The sequence below is a fragment of the Haemaphysalis longicornis genome, unplaced genomic scaffold (assembly GCF_048455015.1).
Source record: "Haemaphysalis longicornis isolate Haplotype H1 unplaced genomic scaffold, Haemaphysalis longicornis Haplotype H1 scaffold_5, whole genome shotgun sequence".
Lineage (NCBI taxonomy): Eukaryota > Metazoa > Arthropoda > Arachnida > Ixodida > Ixodidae > Haemaphysalis > Haemaphysalis longicornis.
Window position 1 is genome coordinate 57,455,945 of NW_027526385.1, and position 22,147 is coordinate 57,478,091.

The 22,147-nt window shown below is 46.1% G+C and overlaps 1 protein-coding gene across 2 annotated transcripts in view; it reads right to left on the bottom strand.

Annotated features, from left to right (window-relative positions):
- Positions 1 to 3,393: 3,393 nt before the first annotated feature.
- The window catches only part of LOC144138261 (GTP-binding protein Rhes-like), a 78,859-nt gene continuing 60,105 nt past the window's right edge, over positions 3,394 to 22,147 (bottom strand). Inside the window, exons 1-4 of one of the 2 annotated variants that reach the window (XM_077670447.1) lie at positions 15,593 to 15,611; positions 15,162 to 15,359; positions 12,997 to 13,290; positions 3,394 to 5,440 (exon numbers count right to left, since the gene is read on the bottom strand). In XM_077670447.1, coding sequence (XP_077526573.1) covers positions 4,934 to 5,440; positions 12,997 to 13,194 — 705 coding nt within the window. In that variant the 5' untranslated portion in view covers positions 13,195 to 13,290; positions 15,162 to 15,359; positions 15,593 to 15,611 and the 3' untranslated portion in view covers positions 3,394 to 4,933. Of the gene's footprint in view, positions 5,441 to 12,996; positions 13,291 to 15,161; positions 15,360 to 15,592; positions 15,612 to 22,147 lie in introns of those variants that run through there. The other variant, XM_077670446.1, reaches the window with a different exon arrangement.

The window sequence follows — 22,147 nt, forward strand, 5'->3', positions numbered from 1 at the left end:
CAACCTTTGTTGTTCCGTGAAGAAGAGAGGTCTGTGTGCAAAAGTGTTGTAGTTTCCAGAGAATCACGTCCTTTCATTTTTACCCCGACTCAAAATAACCCCCAGTTGCACTTACTAAGGGCAGTGCAGCATGCTTAGTGGTGTGGCACGATTTTGGATGCACTATACTATTATTGCTGCACTGTTTTATCTGGGAGTACCATTCCGTGACGCCAAGCTGAGTAATTGTGCTGTCTGTGCAATAGTGATGTAAAACATACCTTGTGGGCACTCAGTGCTTTTTTGACAGCCGGTGCGCATTGTATTCTATAGTGAAACAGCGTAAATTTGTATACCTACTTTGTATCCAGTGTAACCAGTGTAAACCTAGTGTAATCCGCATAAGCAAGTGTGTACCCTGAGGTCGTTAAAATCCCACCCTGTTCGCAACGAACCCGCCGCCTGTCGAGCAAGCAGCGACAGTGCCCCTCGGTCCGTAAGAATCAGAAGTCGAGGTGTTTTTCCTTCTTTTACTCTTGAACGGCTTTTATTTACATATATGGAAGCAACGTCTGTTTCATCATCGTCATGTAGTCACGGGAAGGGTTGAGTACGCTGGCGAGACACACTCAAACTGAAGTATACAAGCCTTCTCGTACAGGCAAATGCACAAAAGAGACCTCGCTATGATGGCATAGCACAGCCTTCGCGACATGGGAAAATAAAGAACCACGGCAAAACCACGAATGTTCGACGAAATATTGCAAAGTTGCACATATCATACAACAACGCCGAACAGCACGTTTTTTGTACTCACGTTACATCACCGAAACAAGCACAGGCAAAGGAGACACGCGATCATGCCCCGTGGAACTGCTTACTGAATGCTTCGGCCCCTGCGAACACTCCACACCTCAACAGCCTGGAGATAAAACTTCAAATCTGACCGCCACGTTCGTCAAGTTATCGTTCATATATCTGCTAAGGCCCTTCAGTAGGATCACATTGTAAGCGCACAAATGCCTCTTGTGCTGCGCGGATCTTTCGTAGGACAGAATGTCGATTATGTACGCAGCACTTATTTGATTTACGCTGCCACTTTCGTGTGAATATGTCTTGCATTTGAGCATCTCTTTCGGGCAAATATGCAGGTACGACTCAAAATCAAAGGCTCCACTTTTCTACATTTTTGGTACGAGATGATTCGCATCGTTTCTGTTGTTTTTGACAATTTCTGGCACCACTCTGCAAGATTTGACACTATTAAGGAAATTCCTACTATTGAATCAGTACTACGATGCTGAAAACGAATGAACCGCAAGAAATTACGGACCAAACCTGAAACCATTCAGAACGCGCACATCCGATTGAATTCCACAGTGAGGCTATCAAATCCAGCTGCAGTAGTGAGTCTACCAAAATACGCGTTTTCCAGACAACTTCTTCCGGACGACCTTTGGCCCCACTGATGTCCGCAGGACACGACTCGTCCGGACGGCTCCGTTACACGTCGCAAACGGCACAGCACCTGACGCAAGGCAATTTCATCTAACGACGATTTTCTACCGCAGTTTTCTATGGGTGGCCGGACGGCTGTAAGAAACCCCATTTAAGCAAGCTGGGACCATATCTGATAGCTTCGAGCTTCCCCTTCGCGTTTGCGCAACCTTCTAGCAAAATATAGTAGCATTCAGTTCCCGGGAGAAAGAACGCATAAGACACTGCCATCAAGACACCGCAAGCGCAATCACTACAGATAAGTACACCAAAAGCTCGATAGATGACACCACATCACGTTCGTGTCCGAACACGCAAATAAAGGAGACACGGGACTTGCATCAGGGGGTTCGTGTTCGTGAGTATCAGCACTGCACAGACGCCAGAACGCAACGTGATCGATCAGAACAAAAAAAAAGCACGTGAACCCGATGTATGCTAAGAACGGCCAAAATACAGCTTGCTTCAAAGCATTGAATACTCGTCACCCCTAAAATTCAAAGCATCGAATACTCGTCACCCCTAATACTCGTCACACCAATCTTTCAGCAATTAGTTACTTCCCTAAGCATGTCAGTAGTTTGAATTTTTCGGACACAGAGACGTCCGCTGGCGTCGACAGCCGTTGTTTAATTTGAGTATAGCAGCAGTGAAATTTGAGGCGTGACAGCATGTACAGCATGAGGACAGGGACGCACCACCTAAAACCCTTCTCATAGGCACGTTGTGAAAGCGTTGTCGAACATTTCTTTGGCATTCATATATCCACTGAAAACACTGAACTCAGGACATTCTTCTTGTCAGTCACGTGATGCGTTTGCGTCGCGGCGTCACCATTTCTCGCGATACGAGATGACGTAGGCTATGCAATGGCCCAATGCAAAGAAACGCGCAAAGCAGCGGAATTCGACGCTTGTTCTTGCTCCAAAGGGCGAATACATTGAAATCGGCAACATAATGGCTGCATGAACAGGCATCGTGACTTCGTGCCATCGCAGGTGTGCGCACTCCGTCTTCGAGTTATTATTGCAGTTATGTCCTACGCATTAGTGGCACCCAAATGGTAACGTCAATGGGTTTTATTTTTTGCTCAATCCAGCTGCCATACATTGTGAAATTTTGCTTGGTCTGGGGAAAGTGTCACGCTGAACGGAGCACTAACATTCAGCATCCTACAGCTGGTAACCAGTGTTGTCGTTTCAAAGTTATTTAGTATATGTCTGCAACTACTTGACGCTTTGTTCAGCGAATGTGGCATGCGATACTAAATGTCAGACATTGCCGCAGCCCACACTCTATAGAACCCTTCCTATCAATGTCAAACTGTTGGAATGTTGGCCTTCAAGCTAGCGCACAGAAGCCACCGTTGGTAAACATGTCTTTCCTTAATTTTACGCCTTTCTGTGAAATCACGCGAATGCCACCGCTGCATTATTGTGGATACACATTGTTGAGGTGGAATGTCAAGTTATGCATGCGACTTGTGGTTAAAGCTCTTTAAAAAGCAAACAAAACAGAGCGGTTATTCGCAAAAGACTTTCCAGGCTTGAGGAGAAGTGAGGGGTAGAAGTATGGTCGGAAAACGTGGTGAAAAAGTTTAGAGTACGAACACTCTTTCATTTATAGGCTGGTTTGTTTTGTATATGGCAGACATACGGCTGTTTCAAGCTGGCATGTTTTCTTAGGTACGGTTATACTATGCTACGCTAATTGTTTACACAGTTTGACAAGGTCAAGTAAAGACGGTGGAAAAGGGCGGGTGGAAAAAGTTTAAGTTTTTAATCTAAAGCTAAATGGACAGTGACACGTACACGAGGCGGTAAAGTTGGGTAAATGTTATTGAATGGGATGTAGTTATCGGTCATTATAGAGAGATGGGATTAAAATGGACTTCACCAAAAGAAAAAGAAAACAGGGGGCATATGAACCTCAGCTATGTGAGATTGATTTATTTTGAACCAACAAAGGTGATAGTAGTTAGCCAATGTAACCTTCAGGGGTCTTACTCAATACTAAGCTGTGTTCCTTTTCAAATAAAACTTTATACGTTACAATTTCCTGGGCAGTGTTTCAGTCAAGGCTTGGCCTGACGCTAAAGTCCGGTTCTGTCATCTCACCAGGAGTAATATTTATCAGTGAAATGTATTCAGACATTCGATTATACACCATTTTAATTCTAAAACTTCTTAATTTTGCGCGCTACCAATTGTTCTTACGGCCAGTCTTTTAGTGCCTTAACAGTGCCAAGAGAAGGGTCAAAAGTTTTGACACTTGTTCAGAGGTTCTCGATTCGGACACTTCTTTTTTTCGTGCACGTTCATGCGCTTGACCCAACGGCCAGGACGTCGGGTCGGAAACCTCCTAATGTCGGGACAAAGCGCGCACGGAAATGCAAAAGTTCCCAGGAGCGACACTATACTGCTTAGTCGATGCACTCCAGCTGCACTGATGGCATTCATGATCAAGTTGCAGCTCTTTCTTTCGTTCGGCAGTCCACACCATCGGAATGTTTTTCATCGCCTCTCTCCATGGAAGCTGCACAATCTGCAGTTATTCGAAAGTTCGTTGACGCCGCCAGCACAGTCAGACACAACAAGCGCAACGAACTCGTTCGTTGCAGAACTTGCAGAACCACGCGACTTGGAAGCGTCCCCATTGTTCAAGTCGGTAAATCACACCCTGTCCAGCTGGCGAAAAGTAACTTGCGACTTCGTGTCTGAGGGACCCGTGAAGATGGGCACCTTGCACCTTGAAGATCCTGAAGACAAACAAGGCACCACCGTTTCCTTCGGATTTGGAATCATTCCTATTGCACCACAGTCTAAAGGGAGCTAATCTTCGAGCTCAGTAAGGATGATGCGATTATGTGTCGAGCTTGGCACGCTGGATTAAGGGGATGATGTTTTGCGCCCCTACCCAGAGCACTATCTCCAGGACTTGAAAGTGACCGGGGTTCGTCTCTGAGATGACTGTCAAGTGCTCAAATACTCCTTGTTTACCGCAACCACGAAGTGCTCTTCTCTTCTGCGTGCCTGCTTGAAACAGCCCTTCCAGCGGGACAAACATTAGCTCATTTTATAGGTGTCAAAGCTGCATGAGCATGACCCCATCAGTACGGGCTAAGCTGCAAGTCTTCGCCTTGATCGTTCAACTTCCAACAGAAGATGTGCCCGCCGCTAGACCGTACGTTCTGCACCTGAGGGGTGATGGTTCAGCCACCAGTACAAGATGACCTAGGCTTGTCAAGGCCTTCGTTTCTTGAATATAAACCCTACGGACAGACATCTTCACGAGCGAAGCTGTAGACAAAAACTTGTGGAGGCTGTTTTGCAGTCGTGACGTCACACTGCTGCTACCCGGGATGTCAGAAGTGTCGCCGGACATCCCAATCGTAGGCATAGACCCCCAAGAGTTCAATAAAGCAAGAAGAGAAGCACTAACGACGGTCGCCTCGTAGCTATGACACGGCACAACTGTTCCTCTTGAGAAGAGTCTTGTCCTTGATCGTCGGGCTGGTCGGGTAAACGGGCAGCGATCGGCGTCTCTTGTTCACCACCGCCGGATTGAGGTCGTAGGGAATCTTGGCCTGCACCAGGAGTTCCTTGAAGATGGACAGAACATTGATGTTCTCCTTGGCCGAGGACTCTACGAAGCCGTGCTCCCAGTCGATGGAGATGATGGTCTCGGCCACCTCCCGTCGAACTCGGCGAGAGGCGGCTGGGAGGTCGCACTTGTTTCCAACTACAACAACGGGAGCCCTCGCCGACCGGAGGTCGACGATCTGGTCGTGGATGCGCCGCGCCTCTTCGAACGACTCCGGGTCGTCGATGGCGTAGACGAGCACGAACGCGTCCGCCGTCGAGATGGCCAGTCGGCGCATGGCTGGAAACGGGTAACTGCCGCTTGTGTCCACGATGTCCAGGGTCAGCGAGGCACCGTTTAGCTCGTACTCCCCGGTGTGAAACTGCATTGGCAAAACACAAGAAATAGATGCGTTAAATCTCATGGTGGTGCCCAAGCTCCTGCTCTGGCTGGTGGATTTCTGGACTAACAAAGACACCCAGTTCTATGCTCAATAAATATTTCAATCAATCAATCAATCAATCAATCAATCAATCAATCAATCAATCAATCAATCAATCAATCAATCAATCAATCAATCAATCAAGCAAGCAAGCAAGCAAGCAAGCAATCAATCAATCAAGCAAGCAAGCAAGCAAGCAGGCAATAACGAGCTGAGTAATAGTCAACTCAGAACCACTGAATGGAATATAGTAAATTTATTGCTGTGAATGAAAGTGGTAATTTGGGCGAGTGTTTATCCTTGCCATAACGCTTTTTTACGCGTCGGCGTTCTTTGGTGACTTCCCCAGAAACCTGTCCGTCTGTCTGTAAGGCGTGACAGGATGCGTGACATGAGGTTTAATATAAAAAATGCCCTATAAGCCCGACAACCATGCGTACAGGCTTAACCGTGGAGGTGAACCCCGAACCATCAAAGAGAACACTGTACACTCCCTCAGAGCTAAATTTCCAGCTGTGAACAAAGTGTCCACCACGCACGCATTGCAAGCACCTCTGAAGATTCTGCCGAAAGAGATGATTGTTCACCCAGGGGTCTCTGTTGTTCACGTCCTAGCAGAATTAAATTATTAAAAAGACGGGTTAATTTTCTTTTTTTCATTAAAATGAATATACAAACAGTGAGTTAACGCTGATGCTGTATTGAAAGTACTCAATACTATTTATAGTCTTAACGACCAAGGGCCCAAAACTGACCAACGCCAGGCCGTACGGTCTACCGAAGCTCAGTTGGTGTTCTCGCGGAGCACTACCTCTGACGAAGTGTTGTGACTAACTCTGTGTATGTGTTTGAAAATTCGTGCTCTTCACCTCACTTTTTTATTTATGTATTTTAATTCACCGACCTTTATATTTTCGTTTCCCCATTAGCGTAGCAAGCTAAGCGCAATGGTTCCGCTAACCTCGCTTTTACCATTAAATGTATTTTCTCTCTCTCCCTCTCTCTCTGTCTATTCTTAACCTTTCTTCACCAACTCGTTCTTGTCCACAGGGGCCTGTACGCGCCAACCATGTTTTCTGCAACATATAACGCAACTTCCCTCGCCGCCACGATCTAACATCGATTTTTTTTCCCGCAAGAAACGAGCCTTGGGAAGCAAAAAAGCCTCGTTCTGTCAAGCTCGCAGCTCGCTCCTTTAAGGGCCTCCCAACGATCACGCAAAAGCGGATTCTGGGATCCACAAAACAAAAGACTTGCATTACAAAAGCTAAAGTCACAACAAAGGCTTTCTTCTCTAGAGTTGCGCCGGGCACAAATCCGTTTACTGACGCATCGCTGGATTCCCCGCGCATGCAAAGGGCAAGCCTTGCGCCTTCGCGCGTATCGGCGTGCCATACACGTGCGCCGAAGCATTTGACCTTTACCTGGTTGAATTGCACATTCCACGGCTCACCGCGCCTCCTCCTTCGCTATTCACAAGCTCCCACAAAGGCTGCTTATTCCGTCTCGCCCCAAGTTTGGCCCCGTAGTCTTGAAAACTCTAGTGGCGACGCCTCTGCCTGCCATGTGGCGCGCGGATTATGCGCCGGCAAATTGCGATAATCCCTTCAAGAGAACGGAAGCGTGAGACAAAAGGGAGGCGTGGACGAACAATCGAAACGCCGCAAGTGCAGCCTCTTTCCGCGAGATGTGAAGGGTAGGAGGGCGCTAACAACAAGTTCCTGGGGGGAAAAAAGCCGCTTTCGCAACGGAATCTCCAAGGAAATGCCAAACTGATGCAAAGAGAAACAAAGTGAGGGTCGAATCTCGAGGAAGGAAGAGTTTCCGAGGTAATACATTAATTCCGCTCTTTGTATACTCATTTTAGTTTGCCTGTGCTTTCGTTGCGTGAGTTGTTGCCTCACACCCCTTCCGCGATGAATCTTTTGTACTAAGAGATAACACGTCCATCTCGGCCGAAAATCCTCAGGGAAAAAGGAAGTCCTCGTTAACAGCGTTGGTGTTCGTTCGCGCGAGCGATGACTTAAAATTGCCACAGCGCCTTTCGTTGTTCGTATGTTTGTATTTGCCGCCTTTGTTCTGAAGTTTTTTTCAAAGCGAGCGGTATTGTCTGCCTGATGAAATGTCAGCTGGTGATGCCTGCCACAGCGCCTTTCGTTGTTTGTATGTTGTTTGTCTTTGCCACGCTTGTTCTGTAGTTTTTTTTCAAACGAGCGGTACTGCGTGCCTGATGAAACGTCAGCTGGTGATGCCTTTCCGGGCATTAAAGAATGCCGGGAAGATAAGCCTCTGCCAGCAAGCAAGAGCAATTTATTGTTGAGCAAGGTGCATTTCCGAGCAAGGAAACTTTTGAGGTATATCTTCCTGGGGTTTCGCGGTCTTGCGTAACAAATGCGCTAGAATTCAGTTACTTCACTTCCTCTTTTTCCTTTCCTATTTCACGCAGCGCAGTAAACAATATCAACCAATATATATATATATATATATATATATATATATATATATATATATATATATATATATATATATATATATATATATATATATATATAACACAGAAATAAGGGTTGGCAGTCGAGAAAACCTCAGAAAGCAAAGGGGAGGATGTGGTAGATCATTGAAACAGATTAAGAATTTGGAAAGCAAGAAAGAAAGTGAAGAAAAAATGCCCGCCAGGTGGGATCCGAACCCACGACCTCCAGAATACCGGTCTGGTGCGATTTTTTTTTCTTCACTTTCTTTCTTGCTTTCCAAATTCTTAATCTGTTTCAATGATCTACCACATCCTCCCCTTTGCTTTCTGAGGTTTTCTCGACTGCCAACCCTTATTTCTGTGTTATTTTCAACGAGCCCCTCATTTCCTATTCTGATTAGCTACATGCATAGCGAGGGCCTCTGTTCTGGCAGTCTTGTTGCCAAAGGGAGCTTAAGAGGGTTCAAAGCTGGTCGACCACTCTGGACATGTCGCAGACACTCGAGTCACGACCCGGGGGTTAAAAAGAAGGTCCCCTTCACCCCGATTAGTCCGAATGGCGCTGGCTACCACCCCCAAGCACAGGAAACAAACATACCTAACATAAATACCCCAGAAAGTGAATGGGAAAATCGCCCCGCCGGTAGCGTAGTGGTTATCGCACCAGACCGGTATTCTGGAGGTCGTGGGTTCGGATCCCACCTGGCGGGCATTTTTTCTTCACTTTCTTTCTTGCTTTCCAAATTCTTAATCTGTTTCAATGATCTACCACATCCTCCCCTTTGCTTTCTGAGGTTTTCTCGACTGCCAACCCTTATTTCTGTGTTATTTTCAACGAGCCCCTCATTTCCTATTCTGATTAGCTACATGCATAGCGAGGGCCTCTGTTCTGGCAGTCTTGTTGCCAAAGGGAGCTTAAGAGGGTTCAAAGCTGGTCGACCACTCTGGACATGTCGCAGACACTCGAGTCACGACCCGGGGGTTAAAAAGAAGGTCCCCTTCACCCCGATTAGTCCGAATGGCGCTGGCTACCACCCCCAAGCACAGGAAACAAACATACCTAACATAAATACCCCAGAAAGTGAATGGGAAAATCGCCCCGCCGGTAGCGTAGTGGTTATCGCACCAGACCGGTATTCTGGAGGTCGTGGGTTCGGATCCCACCTGGCGGGCATTTTTTCTTCACTTTCTTTCTTGCTTTCCAAATTCTTAATCTGTTTCAATGATCTACCACATCCTCCCCTTTGCTTTCTGAGGTTTTCTCGACTGCCAACCCTTATTTCTGTGTTATTTTCAACGAGCCCCTCATTTCCTATTCTGATTAGCTACATGCATAGCGAGGGCCTCTGTTCTGGCAGTCTTGTTGCCAAAGGGAGCTTAAGAGGGTTCAAAGCTGGTCGACCACTCTGGACATGTCGCAGACACTCGAGTCACGACCCGGGGGTTAAAAAGAAGGTCCCCTTCACCCCGATTAGTCCGAATGGCGCTGGCTACCACCCCCAAGCACAGGAAACAAACATACCTAACATAAATACCCCAGAAAGTGAATGGGAAAATCGCCCCGCCGGTAGCGTAGTGGTTATCGCACCAGACCGGTATTCTGGAGGTCGTGGGTTCGGATCCCACCTGGCGGGCATTTTTTCTTCACTTTCTTTCTTGCTTTCCAAATTCTTAATCTGTTTCAATGATCTACCACATCCTCCCCTTTGCTTTCTGAGGTTTTCTCGACTGCCAACCCTTATTTCTGTGTTATTTTCAACGAGCCCCTCATTTCCTATTCTGATTAGCTACATGCATAGCGAGGGCCTCTGTTCTGGCAGTCTTGTTGCCAAAGGGAGCTTAAGAGGGTTCAAAGCTGGTCGACCACTCTGGACATGTCGCAGACACTCGAGTCACGACCCGGGGGTTAAAAAGAAGGTCCCCTTCACCCCGATTAGTCCGAATGGCGCTGGCTACCACCCCCAAGCACAGGAAACAAACATACCTAACATAAATACCCCAGAAAGTGAATGGGAAAATCGCCCCGCCGGTAGCGTAGTGGTTATCGCACCAGACCGGTATTCTGGAGGTCGTGGGTTCGGATCCCACCTGGCGGGCATTTTTTCTTCACTTTCTTTCTTGCTTTCCAAATTCTTAATCTGTTTCAATGATCTACCACATCCTCCCCTTTGCTTTCTGAGGTTTTCTCGACTGCCAACCCTTATTTCTGTGTTATTTTCAACGAGCCCCTCATTTCCTATTCTGATTAGCTACATGCATAGCGAGGGCCTCTGTTCTGGCAGTCTTGTTGCCAAAGGGAGCTTAAGAGGGTTCAAAGCTGGTCGACCACTCTGGACATGTCGCAGACACTCGAGTCACGACCCGGGGGTTAAAAAGAAGGTCCCCTTCACCCCGATTAGTCCGAATGGCGCTGGCTACCACCCCCAAGCACAGGAAACAAACATACCTAACATAAATACCCCAGAAAGTGAATGGGAAAATCGCCCCGCCGGTAGCGTAGTGGTTATCGCACCAGACCGGTATTCTGGAGGTCGTGGGTTCGGATCCCACCTGGCGGGCATTTTTTCTTCACTTTCTTTCTTGCTTTCCAAATTCTTAATCTGTTTCAATGATCTACCACATCCTCCCCTTTGCTTTCTGAGGTTTTCTCGACTGCCAACCCTTATTTCTGTGTTATTTTCAACGAGCCCCTCATTTCCTATTCTGATTAGCTACATGCATAGCGAGGGCCTCTGTTCTGGCAGTCTTGTTGCCAAAGGGAGCTTAAGAGGGTTCAAAGCTGGTCGACCACTCTGGACATGTCGCAGACACTCGAGTCACGACCCGGGGGTTAAAAAGAAGGTCCCCTTCACCCCGATTAGTCCGAATGGCGCTGGCTACCACCCCCAAGCACAGGAAACAAACATACCTAACATAAATACCCCAGAAAGTGAATGGGAAAATCGCCCCGCCGGTAGCGTAGTGGTTATCGCACCAGACCGGTATTCTGGAGGTCGTGGGTTCGGATCCCACCTGGCGGGCATTTTTTCTTCACTTTCTTTCTTGCTTTCCAAATTCTTAATCTGTTTCAATGATCTACCACATCCTCCCCTTTGCTTTCTGAGGTTTTCTCGACTGCCAACCCTTATTTCTGTGTTATTTTCAACGAGCCCCTCATTTCCTATTCTGATTAGCTATATATATATATATATATATATATATATATATATATATATATAGCGATTTAGGATGGGAAATGAGGTGCTCGTTGACTTAAGACAGAAATAAGGGTTGGCAGTCAAGAATGTCTGGAAGAGCAGCAAAGGGCTGAATGTGGTACGTCATTGAAACAGATGAAGAATTTCGAAAGAGCAAGAAAGTGGAGAAAAAACGCCCGCCGGGTGGGATCCGTAGCCACGACCTCTAGAATACGCGTCTGGTGCGATGACCACAATGCTACCGGGGTTCGGATCCCACCCGGAGGGCATTTTTTCTCCACTTCCTGGCTCTTTCAAAATTCTTCATCTGTTTCAATAACCTACCGCATCCTCCCCTTTGCTCTCCGAGGCATTCTTGACTGCCAACCCTTATTGGTCTTTTTCTCTCTCTCGCTATATATATATATATATATATATATATATATATATATATATATATATATATATATATATATACTGTCCCCATTAAACTGTCCCCAGAATTTCACGACTTTACAATGCACTTTGTAGCCCGTCATTTCATTTCCGGTCCATTTAAATAGTATAGGACAGTTTGCTGTGCTGTATTTTTGAAGTCAGCATTATCTCTCCCCCGTACTTTTTATTTCTTGGCGCTTTAGCGACCTTTGCGAGCAGAAACGACCCCCGGCTTACAACGATAATATAATACTATGTGGCCTTATCGCTTCTGAAAGAAGCATCTGCTCGGGGATACCCGCATTCGATATAAGGCTGGTGACCCAGTTTCACCACCTGTCTTTTCCTGTCGACGCCACGTGCGGGCGTTCCGACGGCGATAGAATGGGGTTAACTAGAGCACGTTACACGCACAGGCGTTACGCCTGGAGCGAAGTGTGTGTGTATATATGTATGTGTATATGCATTTTCTCATATATATATATATATATATATATATATATATATATATATATATATATATATATATATATATATATATATATATATATATATTACAGACATGAGCCACGTTTCAAAACACGCAGCTAGAAAACAATACGTGGGCTCGGCTTTCGATGCCCGCGAGAACCACGAAACACTTCCAGAAACACGAAGCAAGAACACTTCCAGCTTGCTGGCCGTTTATCGGAGTAGTCAGGGCAGAGACAAGAAGAAGTTGGCCTGGAATTGGATAATACCATTGCTGAGAGTATAAATATGCGACCTTCGGCTGTAGCATAGCCTGCATTCTGCGTCCCGACCGTTTAGAGGCGTTGGTTCCGCGCAATTCCGCAGCAAAAGCGCGAGTGTGCGCCATCCGGTACTACGTGGCGATGCCCTATTATAGTTATGTCGCTTGGCACCATAAATACGTAAGCTTGCAAAATTTTATGGGCCTTACTGCCAGAGTGGTGCATTTGATGACAGTTTGGAAATTATCTTTTCTTTCGTGGTAAATGCCGGCACTCCTTGGACGTCCTTTCTGGAGGATCACTGGGACGCGGGAAATTCGAAAACAGTCTGCAATAAAGTACGAACCTTCTTTGTTTCACGGACACCTCAAGGTGAGCTCGCTCGCGATTGCAAAAAAAAAAATCGCATCCGTTGACAAACCCCTCAGATGAATACATTCGGAATTTTTTTTTTGTTTCTCACCTTCGTGCCAAAATTAGTCACCTGCGGTGTGGAATCAAACCTGCGTCCCCTCGTGGTAACCAGCACGACGCCTTAGCCTCTCAACTACCAGGCAGGCGAAAACAATTTTAATTTCCCGGCCGACTTAATCATAAAGCCCCCTCTTCGCGCGACGTTTATGTTTGTTAGCATGTCGCTCGTGAGTGGTACAGTCCGCGGCGGTTCGCCCTTACCTCTTCAACGGTGGCGAAGTAGTCGACGGGGAACTCGTCGTAGAGGAACTGGTGCACGATGGCCGTCTTGCCCACCCTGGCGGCGCCCAAGACCACCACCCGGTACTGGTCCTTGGCCGGGTGGCCCCCGTGGTGGCCGTCGTCGTGCGCCGGGGGCTGAAGCGCCGAGAGCGACGGCATCTGACTCGTTCCTGGCATGCTCAGCGGACTGAGGGTGGCCCTACCAGGCGCACGGGCTCCTCCTTCCGGTTAAGGCTCACTCAAACGTTTCGCCTTTCCGACTTGAGGGCGCCGCTGAGGGGAAGGGGCAGAGAAGAAGGGAAGCTATTAGCAATTGAAATTAAAGCGTAACATCAGCTCAGTTTTCAATGAAATCATGGACAGTCATGGAGAAATGCACGTTTTAAAGGAATTAGTTCGAACAATGCGTCCCTCTAGCAGCCATTAGTCGTTACGGAAATAAAACGGATAGGTGCCAGATTAGTTGACGATGTAAGGGACGGGGGGGGGGGGGGGGGGGGGGGCCTTCACGTGGCAAGGAAGTGTGTCAGCGGAACAAATGCCCGAATGGGGGAGGAGTGTGCCAACAAGTGATAATTTTCGAAGGAAATGCGCCATTAGAGAATGAGGATCCGGAAAGCTGCGAACGCTACGAGTCACAGTGTTTGGCGCTCACGGGAAGATGTGCACAGGCGATTTGTACAGATGTGTACAGATGTTTACAGGTGTGTACAGTAGTTCAAAAGCCATGATATTCCGCGCTGTATCAAGGCCTCGAGGATGAGATTTAACGGGTGCCTGGTATCCCTTCTCTATGCGGTGCATACTGCGTAGAGGGAGATTTCTTTCCAAAACCCCTCTTGGAACCAAGTCTTGATGCTTGACATGAACGCAATTCAAGGTACCATTTTTTAGGGATGCGCGCACCTTCACGCTGCTTATTTCCTTCTATTTATAAAGCCTCTATGCTCTGAACAAACATATATTGTCTCTCTCCCCTATCTCTCTTTCTCTAATATATGGCTGTCTGGGAACTGTTTATACTTGTCTAAATGTACGAGCTCCACGATGACAGCTGAACATTGAAGAAATCTTTATAGCTGCTGCGACACTACCAGCGCTTGTCTCGGTACCTCATGAGAAACGGGAAGCGCACGTTACAGTTGACAATCGCCGCATTAAATCATCCAAGCACTGAATCGCACATGTGTACCGCTATGGCAACAGTTTCCAAACCTCAAGTAACGGCTCCCTGCCGCGACATAATTTCCAGCTACCCCAATTGCTATGCGTTAAGCTACAAGACAAGCCGACAGGGTTTCTAAACAAGCAGTGTCTCCACTGACAGGCAGTGAACGCTCGCCAAATTTGTTTTTATTCCATTGTTTGGTTCTCGACCTACGAACGCCTTTCGGCGTCGACGTGGCTTTCGTAATGACACTCTTTTGTTGGCAACAATATTCGGATAACTTATTGATGCACTGGCATGAAGCTCTGAAAATTTTTATTTTGTTTCTTTTTAACTAATTCCTTTCGAATTACGCGCCAAACTGTTACCATTAATGTGTAGGATGGTAGGGTAGAATCAGATCCCCAGAGTTCAATGGAAGGGTGAGCTGGTAGGGTGAGCTCGCCAAAACCACAGACAGCTAAAGTCATCCTGGTAGTATCTTGGTGTATTCAATTGAGGTTTTATGCCAGACGGTACGTAACAAACACTGTGTACTTCGTACTCTTTGAACTCACTAAGCGTTGTTGAACACGTTGTCTGTCTCATATTTTTAATTGTTAACCGTTGTTCACCTCGCAGGAAATTTGCACGTACTCGAGCAAGAAGACACGAAGTGCTTATTTTGACAAAGGAAAAAAACATCATAACCGGCGTTTGACGGGTAGAATTGGCAGCGTGACACTAGCACGGAGTTGAACCAAAAACGTACCGCTCTTCTTCGCTGACAAGCTATTTAAGCAATTCTACAGAAAGCTCAGCTGAAGAGATTTTATCTTGCATTCTCTTCAAAGTACAGCTTCGCGAAGTTGTCGTGCTGAGAAATTTGTCGCGCTTGCTGTTTATTCAGCCATTGTAGCTTCGCACCTGCAGTTCCCCCTTACGCAATCTAGTCGTCCGATGCCTATGTACGAGTAAAGACGGCAAATATACACACCTTGAGGATACGTGAAAGGGTACGTGAACCGTTCTGCACTACCGACGAAGCAGAAGAAGGCAAAGTCCGGAGTCAGGGTCCCAGCTGTGTCGAGACTGAACACCGCCCCCCACGAGAGCGAGGCGCCGGGCTCTGGTCGGTAGCGATCTGAGCTGGGGCCGCGGCGCGTACGCTAAAGATCCGCAGGTCAGTCACAAGCTGCGTCAAAGAAGAATACAGGGAGGAGAAAAGAAAGTGGAGAGGGGGACAGAGAAAAAAAAAAAAAGGTCATCAATAACGGTATCTCCGATAGGTAAGGCGTAACAAGCACGAATGGAGAAATCGAAACGGAAGAAGAAAAAAAAAAACGGCGCCGAAAATCGAGAACAGAGATGAAAGAGAGAGGGGGAGGGGGAGAGTGAGGTTGGAATAAAATGCTCCCGGCGACGCACGAAGTGCCCTAAAAGATCCAGCTGCGCTCAATCCCCGCGGCTTCCGCTGCTGCCTTCTGCGAGGCTGTTCTTTAATGTCGTTTGCTGCTTTATTTTTCCCCCCGCCCGGCCCTGTTTTTTATTTTTGTTTTTCCCGCCTTTTCTTCGTAAGCAAGCGCAGCTGCTCCACTGTGCTCGTCCCTTGGGCTGAACAGGCGGACAACAAGGCCTGTGCGGATCTCTGTGTGCGCCTTTCTTCAGTTATTTCGCTCACCCCTAGGTAGTAGAAGGCCCACCGGTCTTATTTTTATCGTTGCTTCAGCGCGCCCATTCAATGGCAGTCATTTTTCGGCCTTCATTATGCCGCTTGAATATTTACTTTTACTTATTTTTAAGCAAAAAGAAAATTTCGAGTGATGTCTCAAGCTGCTGCAGGCTTTGTCATCTCAGTGGTGTTGACCATCGCCAAGGCGCGACGCATCCAAGCCGCGAAAACAAATGAGGCAAGGCCACTGGCGTTTTATGCAACAGAATATAACAAGAATAAAGTAGAAAAAAAAATGAGTGTAAAGGGAAGTATTGAATCGACCCCTCGCTCTGATCTCTGAAAGAAATGCAAGTTTTGGCTTGTTTTTCCAAACAAATATTTTCATTTCGTGCCACGCGACAAGCTAATGTCTCCTAGCGGGATCGCAAAAAAAGAAAAATAAGATGAAATAACAAGTCTCCCTTGCGTTGCGAACTGCCTAAGGTTTCTTTTGAAACGGGTTCACCATTGTGCACCGCCCTATTCTTCGGGAGGGTGCAAGGACCCTGAGTCATTTCTTTTCCGGTTATTAAAACACCTCGAACACTTTCTCAAAACTCCTCTACTGCGCTTTCGCAGGAATCATTTCAAGACTCAGAACCTCGAGTCATCCATTTAAGACCGCTCCACCAAAGTTTCAATGCATTCACAAATCAATAATGGAGCCACAATCGAATAGAAAGGCAGAACGCAATACCTTGCTCAGCCATACTGAGCTCGTATAAGCATATTGTTTTGCACACAAGAGGACAGGAGGCGAAAAGAAAAACAGAAGGAATTGCAGAACATCTGCAGCTTTCGCGCTCTTGGCAGTCTTTTCAGCAGTGATTAATCTGTAGTTATTCAGCGAAATGTAAAATATTTTTGCGCAGCTAATATTGGGGCTGAAAACTTGCATCGTGCACAGTTTCAAGTCTTGCACGTTGCGCGAGTAAGCTCTGGAGCCATGGAAACTATTTCACACAAATGCATGGGGAGTAAGATTTGACAGCGAATCACACACAAAAAAATATTCAGAATCCTGGATAGTTGTTTCAGAGTTTTCATTTCCACGTTAACTTCTTGCTTCGCGCTTAATATCAATTTCCTGAAGTGGTTTAGCTAGGATCCTGAGAGGTTGGAATTTTGAGCGAGGAAGCTGAGTCTGAACTCTCAAACGGGAATTGTCGAATAGCACGTAACCATTCGTTCCAGCCGCTTCACAACGTTTCTTACATATATGCTGGTGCAGAATTTGCCGTTACCCTCAATACGAATCGCTCGTGCTCATCCGTGTCACGAAAGGAATCATGGGAAGAGTACAGGCTTGCATTAGCTTCGTAGTTGGCTTGGCGTGTGACATCCTATTGAATGTGAAAACACGTAAAGTGCGGCCAAAACAGCGATAAAAGTGTTCATTTACATAGGCAGAAAACAAAAACAAGCCTTAGCGATGAATAATTAAAATAAGGCATCTTACCTTTTTTAGAACGTATTATTGGAAGGTCTACGTGGGCATTTATCGTCTGCGATTCATCGGTCATGTGAACATTTGTCGTCTGCGACACGTCTGCCATTCTGACGAGCCATGCCGGTTTTTACAGCGAACATTAATCGTTTCAGTAATAATTTAAAGGAATAAATTATGGAACCGTTCGTAAGTGTTGCGTACATGCGGCAAAACATTTCCACCGCAGTCGACCCCACCGAAGCAGTTTGTCTGCCATTACGACCTGCGCACGCATCGGTTAGCTGTAGGTTGACAACACTGGACATTTTTAGTACACATACGACGTTTACTGGCTGTACTCATAAATTAATCCTTTTAAATCCATAATGAAAGGAATAAAATATGTCTTCGTTAGATATTGAAAGCATTAAGAGTTCAATGTAAAGGCTGGCTTAGCCCGTCAGAACTGCAGACGGGTCTCAGTCGAACAATGCTGATGTAGACCGCCTGATAAAAAGATTAAAAGGGAGACCGAACACCATAATTCCCCTCATTTCACTTTCTAATTGCCACAGCGTGTATTTATTTCCTACATATGTAAACAAACACTTTTATCGTCGTCTTTGCTGCGCTTTACGCTTACACATTCACAAAACGTTACAAACCAAGCAAATTACAAATTTAATGCAATCCTGATGCTATTTTTTACAATTCACACGGTGATACGCGGTTCCTGCCTTTATTTTCCTATATACTTTCCTCTCTAGTATATTTCGTACAAAGTTTAATGAGCCGCTAGTACATTTTGTAGAAAACTACATAAGGCGGTCATCTCAGCATATACACGTCGACGTATCGAACTAGTTTCTGAACCACTACCGAAAGAAATTGGTAACCCCAACACTAATATCATGTACACCCCATATGACTCCAATCTTAGCATAGCCCAGTCGTAAGCCATTGAAGACTCTTATAAGTCATATTTCTCAAATATTCATGAAAATAATTATATCTCATAGCTATAACACACAGTCTGTTGAGCATAGTCATAAGTCATAACCGTCATAATCATAACTACGTACTCATAACATAAATGCCGTATTTACCCCTATGACCCCATTCCTAGCACAGCAAACCCGTAAGCCATAGAATGCTGTCATATGCCACATGTATTCATTCAGGCAGTCATATACGATACTCATAAAACACTATAAATTGAGCATAGTCATAATGCTAATTAAGTAATAATGATCAAAATGTAATGTATACCCCGTACGACTCCCTCTATACCTATGGAGAGTACAGTGCTGTAGTCATATAACATATTTATGAGAAAATAGGGATAAGTCATGGCAGAGTCATAATCATAACTCAGTAACCATAAAATACGTTTCACCCCGTCTATACCTATGCAGTGCATCTTGTAATGCTGTTGCAGACAGACGGACAGATTTTGAGGGGGAAGTGACTTAATATTGCTTCCTCATTAAAAACCTTAAAAGGCCACGCAGACAGAGCACAAGTTTGGTTCATTCGAACGATCGCCTTGTTGGAATCATACTGACACCACTATTAACGTAAACATCGTTCAAATAAGCTATAAGGAAAAAAGGAATGGTCATGCGACTCACTAGGTCATTTCCCGCACTAGAACATTGACGTCATATGCACAGCCGTGCGGTTGGCTGAGGCCGGCAAACGCTAACGCAAGTTACTCAGGGCTTATAAGCTTGCAGAACGAGCTGTTCTCGCTTAAATGTAATGCGTATTCATTTTATAGCTGTAAGAACAGTGTGGTATACAATGGAAGTTACGAAAGTACACGTAAAGGTGGAAGTACCAGTGGGTACTGCTGTTGGTACTGCGCGCACTATGCTTGTTATAGCCGCACTGCAGTCCGTCGCTTTGGGGTTGTCTCATACGACACTGGCCGATGAGAGCAAGCGACATTGCGTTACGTGACCCTGCTTGTCGAGCGCACCGGATGTTTCACGAAACGATTACTTCCAACCATAACAAAAAACACACCAGGTGCTAATACGGTCAGGAACAAAGCGAGGGTGGACAGCGGTATCACGCAGTATGGTGGCGTCATGTAGGAGGACTGACGGTAAACAAGACGTTCCCAATCCGCTGGAGACTAAACGGCATACTAACGTTCGCTTGAAGATTTGTCCTTGTTACGTCATTGCAAACGTCACTAAGCACACAATTTGGCGGGAGAATCAAAATTGTAACTTAAATTGAATAATTTTTTAGGGAATAAAGTATCGTTTGCTGCCGGACAAAGCTGGGGGCACTATAAAATACCAAAACGTTCGAATACAACAAAGTTGCATTTTGTCTGCATGTCCCCTGTAATGTCTCGTGTGTTCAGAGGCCACTGCAACTTCTTTTTCCTGACGTCAGAGCTGACGCAAACGTAGGCTGTCTGTTCTTTTAAAGTGACTCTGGAAGGTGTCGGCCAGGATTGAACGCTCTACTGTGCTTTCTCATTGTTTTCGGTCATTGCAAAGCTGTTGTCCAGCCTTCATAAATGCACCGCGGTCTGAAAAATGCTCAATGAGCTGTTAAAAAACTTCCATGATTTAACAAGATCTTTTAACGGGGACAGGAAGGCAGTGAGGAAGGGAGGGAGGGAGGGAGGGAGGGAGGGAGGGAGGGAGGGAGGGAGGGAGGGAGGGAGGGAGGGAGGTTTCGTGCATTAAACTTGAAAAACAATTTGCAAAAAAACTGCAAGAGAATGTCATCAACACTGCTTGTAGCAAGCATCACTGGGCTCCCTTCATCCTCCACTTTGCTTGTGTGCTTGTTAAGGCAGTACTCACACTAATTATGGCATGCGTTCCCTACACCAAGTGCGTCTAATAAGCGCAGGAGTATTTTCACAGCGCCAGTAAACAACAAAAAATCCATACATAATTAGCGAAAATCGTTAAACTCGGTTGTCGTCCGTGCAGCCTTATAACCTCCAAAAGTGATTTGTCGAGGAAAAAATAATTAGGCAGTAAGAACAACATACGCAAACGCACTCGTTGGCAGTTGTGCGTCACGGGGGTATACGTAAATCCCCTAATGCGTAGCGGCAGCCCGGTAATTATAGTTGGATCGCTCCGCATAAAGAGGTTTGGTAGAGGCATCATTTACAAAACCGCCGACCTTTTGAAACGAAATAAACAAAGCGCAAAGTTAAGCATAACGCAAGCAATCTGCATCGCAGACACAGTAATGAACGCCATCATAGATTCTTCTGGTCTTAGGACTTCTTCGTGACAAAACAGAATAAAAGTAAAGCTACTTTACGCCAAAAGTCCCCGTGTAACAAACTACTCGTGTTGTGAGCAGTTGCTGTAAAGGTAATTCGAACACACCGTAGCTACGCGCTAGTATTCGCGCTAGTGAAGGACCACGAATAAATTTAGGCCATTTAAATTTCTGTGTGCGTGACACATGCGGGGAAGTTTTTTATTTGTTATTATCGTGGACTTACCAGAAATACAGCCGCTGCGGCCTAGTATCTATAACTAGCCCCGACCTTGCGCGAAAGAGCATTGGCCTTGTGATGGCTATATTTACTTCCGTACGATAACGTCCGCACAGTCGCATGCATCCTGCATATGTATAAAGGAAAAAAAAGTTCATGCAGCAAAGCATATCCAGTCACATATATTGTCCCGGCCACTTGAAGCTCCTGAAACAGCACGCCAACAAGAGCTCCGCCATTAGTCACGCTTCAGCCGGAAATACGGCCTGTCACCCCTTACTGCGTCTTAGCCGCGGAGTCGCCGCCACGGATTCTCGAGCCGCAGGGCTAATTACATTTCATTGCTCTGGCGCTGCTTGCGTCATTCGCACTGTTTTTGGGGCGCTCGCGATGGTTATGATTGAAAGGTGCGATGTCGATGGCGATGTCGATGGCGATGGCCCAGGGCCTAGTAAAATGGGACGACGACGACGACGATGACAATGCCGGTACTTACCATGCTGATGATGATTGTGACGATGATGCTGCTACTGCTGATAATATTAATAATTGCGATGTTGACCATGCTGCTGCTGATAATGGTGACGCTAATGATGGTGGTTAGGACGAAAATGATGAGTATTATAGTTATTCTGTTGATGACGAAGTAGTAGAAGTAGAAGGAGAAGAAGAAGAAGAAGACGAAGAAGAAGACGAAGAAGAAGAAGAAGTAGTAGTAGTAGTAGAAGAAGAAGAAGAAGAAGAAGAAGAAGGAGATGATGATGATCAAGAAGAAGAAGAGCGCGCTGGGATGTAATGGGATAAAACTTTTTTTCTCTAACTCCTGATCTTTGGCCGATCACCTGATTGGATATGTGCCCCACCCCAAGGAACAACAACAACAACGACAATGTCATGTTCACGTGCGTGGAAGGCGCAGCCTGGCGAAATTTCTTCCAAGTGTGAGTCACCACGTCTTTTAGGAAGCGCTGAGACCCGTTGGAAGTGACCGCTCAAAAATGTGAGCTCCGTGATCAATCAACGTTTCTCGGTCGTAGCTCTACTCGCAGGGAAAAGTGTAATGGTAGGAAACCGAAAAAGGGTACGGGCAGCGAATCTCATCTCCTTCTTATCCTCTGCAATGAAATGACTAAACCGGAGATCCCAAGTACAACACTTATGTAAAACAGCTCGCATTTGTTAGTGCATGCTCATTGTTTGCTTGCCTGTTTCGGCCCCTACGTATAAGGCCGCCTCTAGCAGATGTTCGTCAGGCGGCACGTGGCGACAATAACACCACATGATCCATCATTCAAAACCTGCGACTAATTCTTTTTTGGTCTTCTTTTGATTACATCTTGCTCGGGTTCTTCAGGC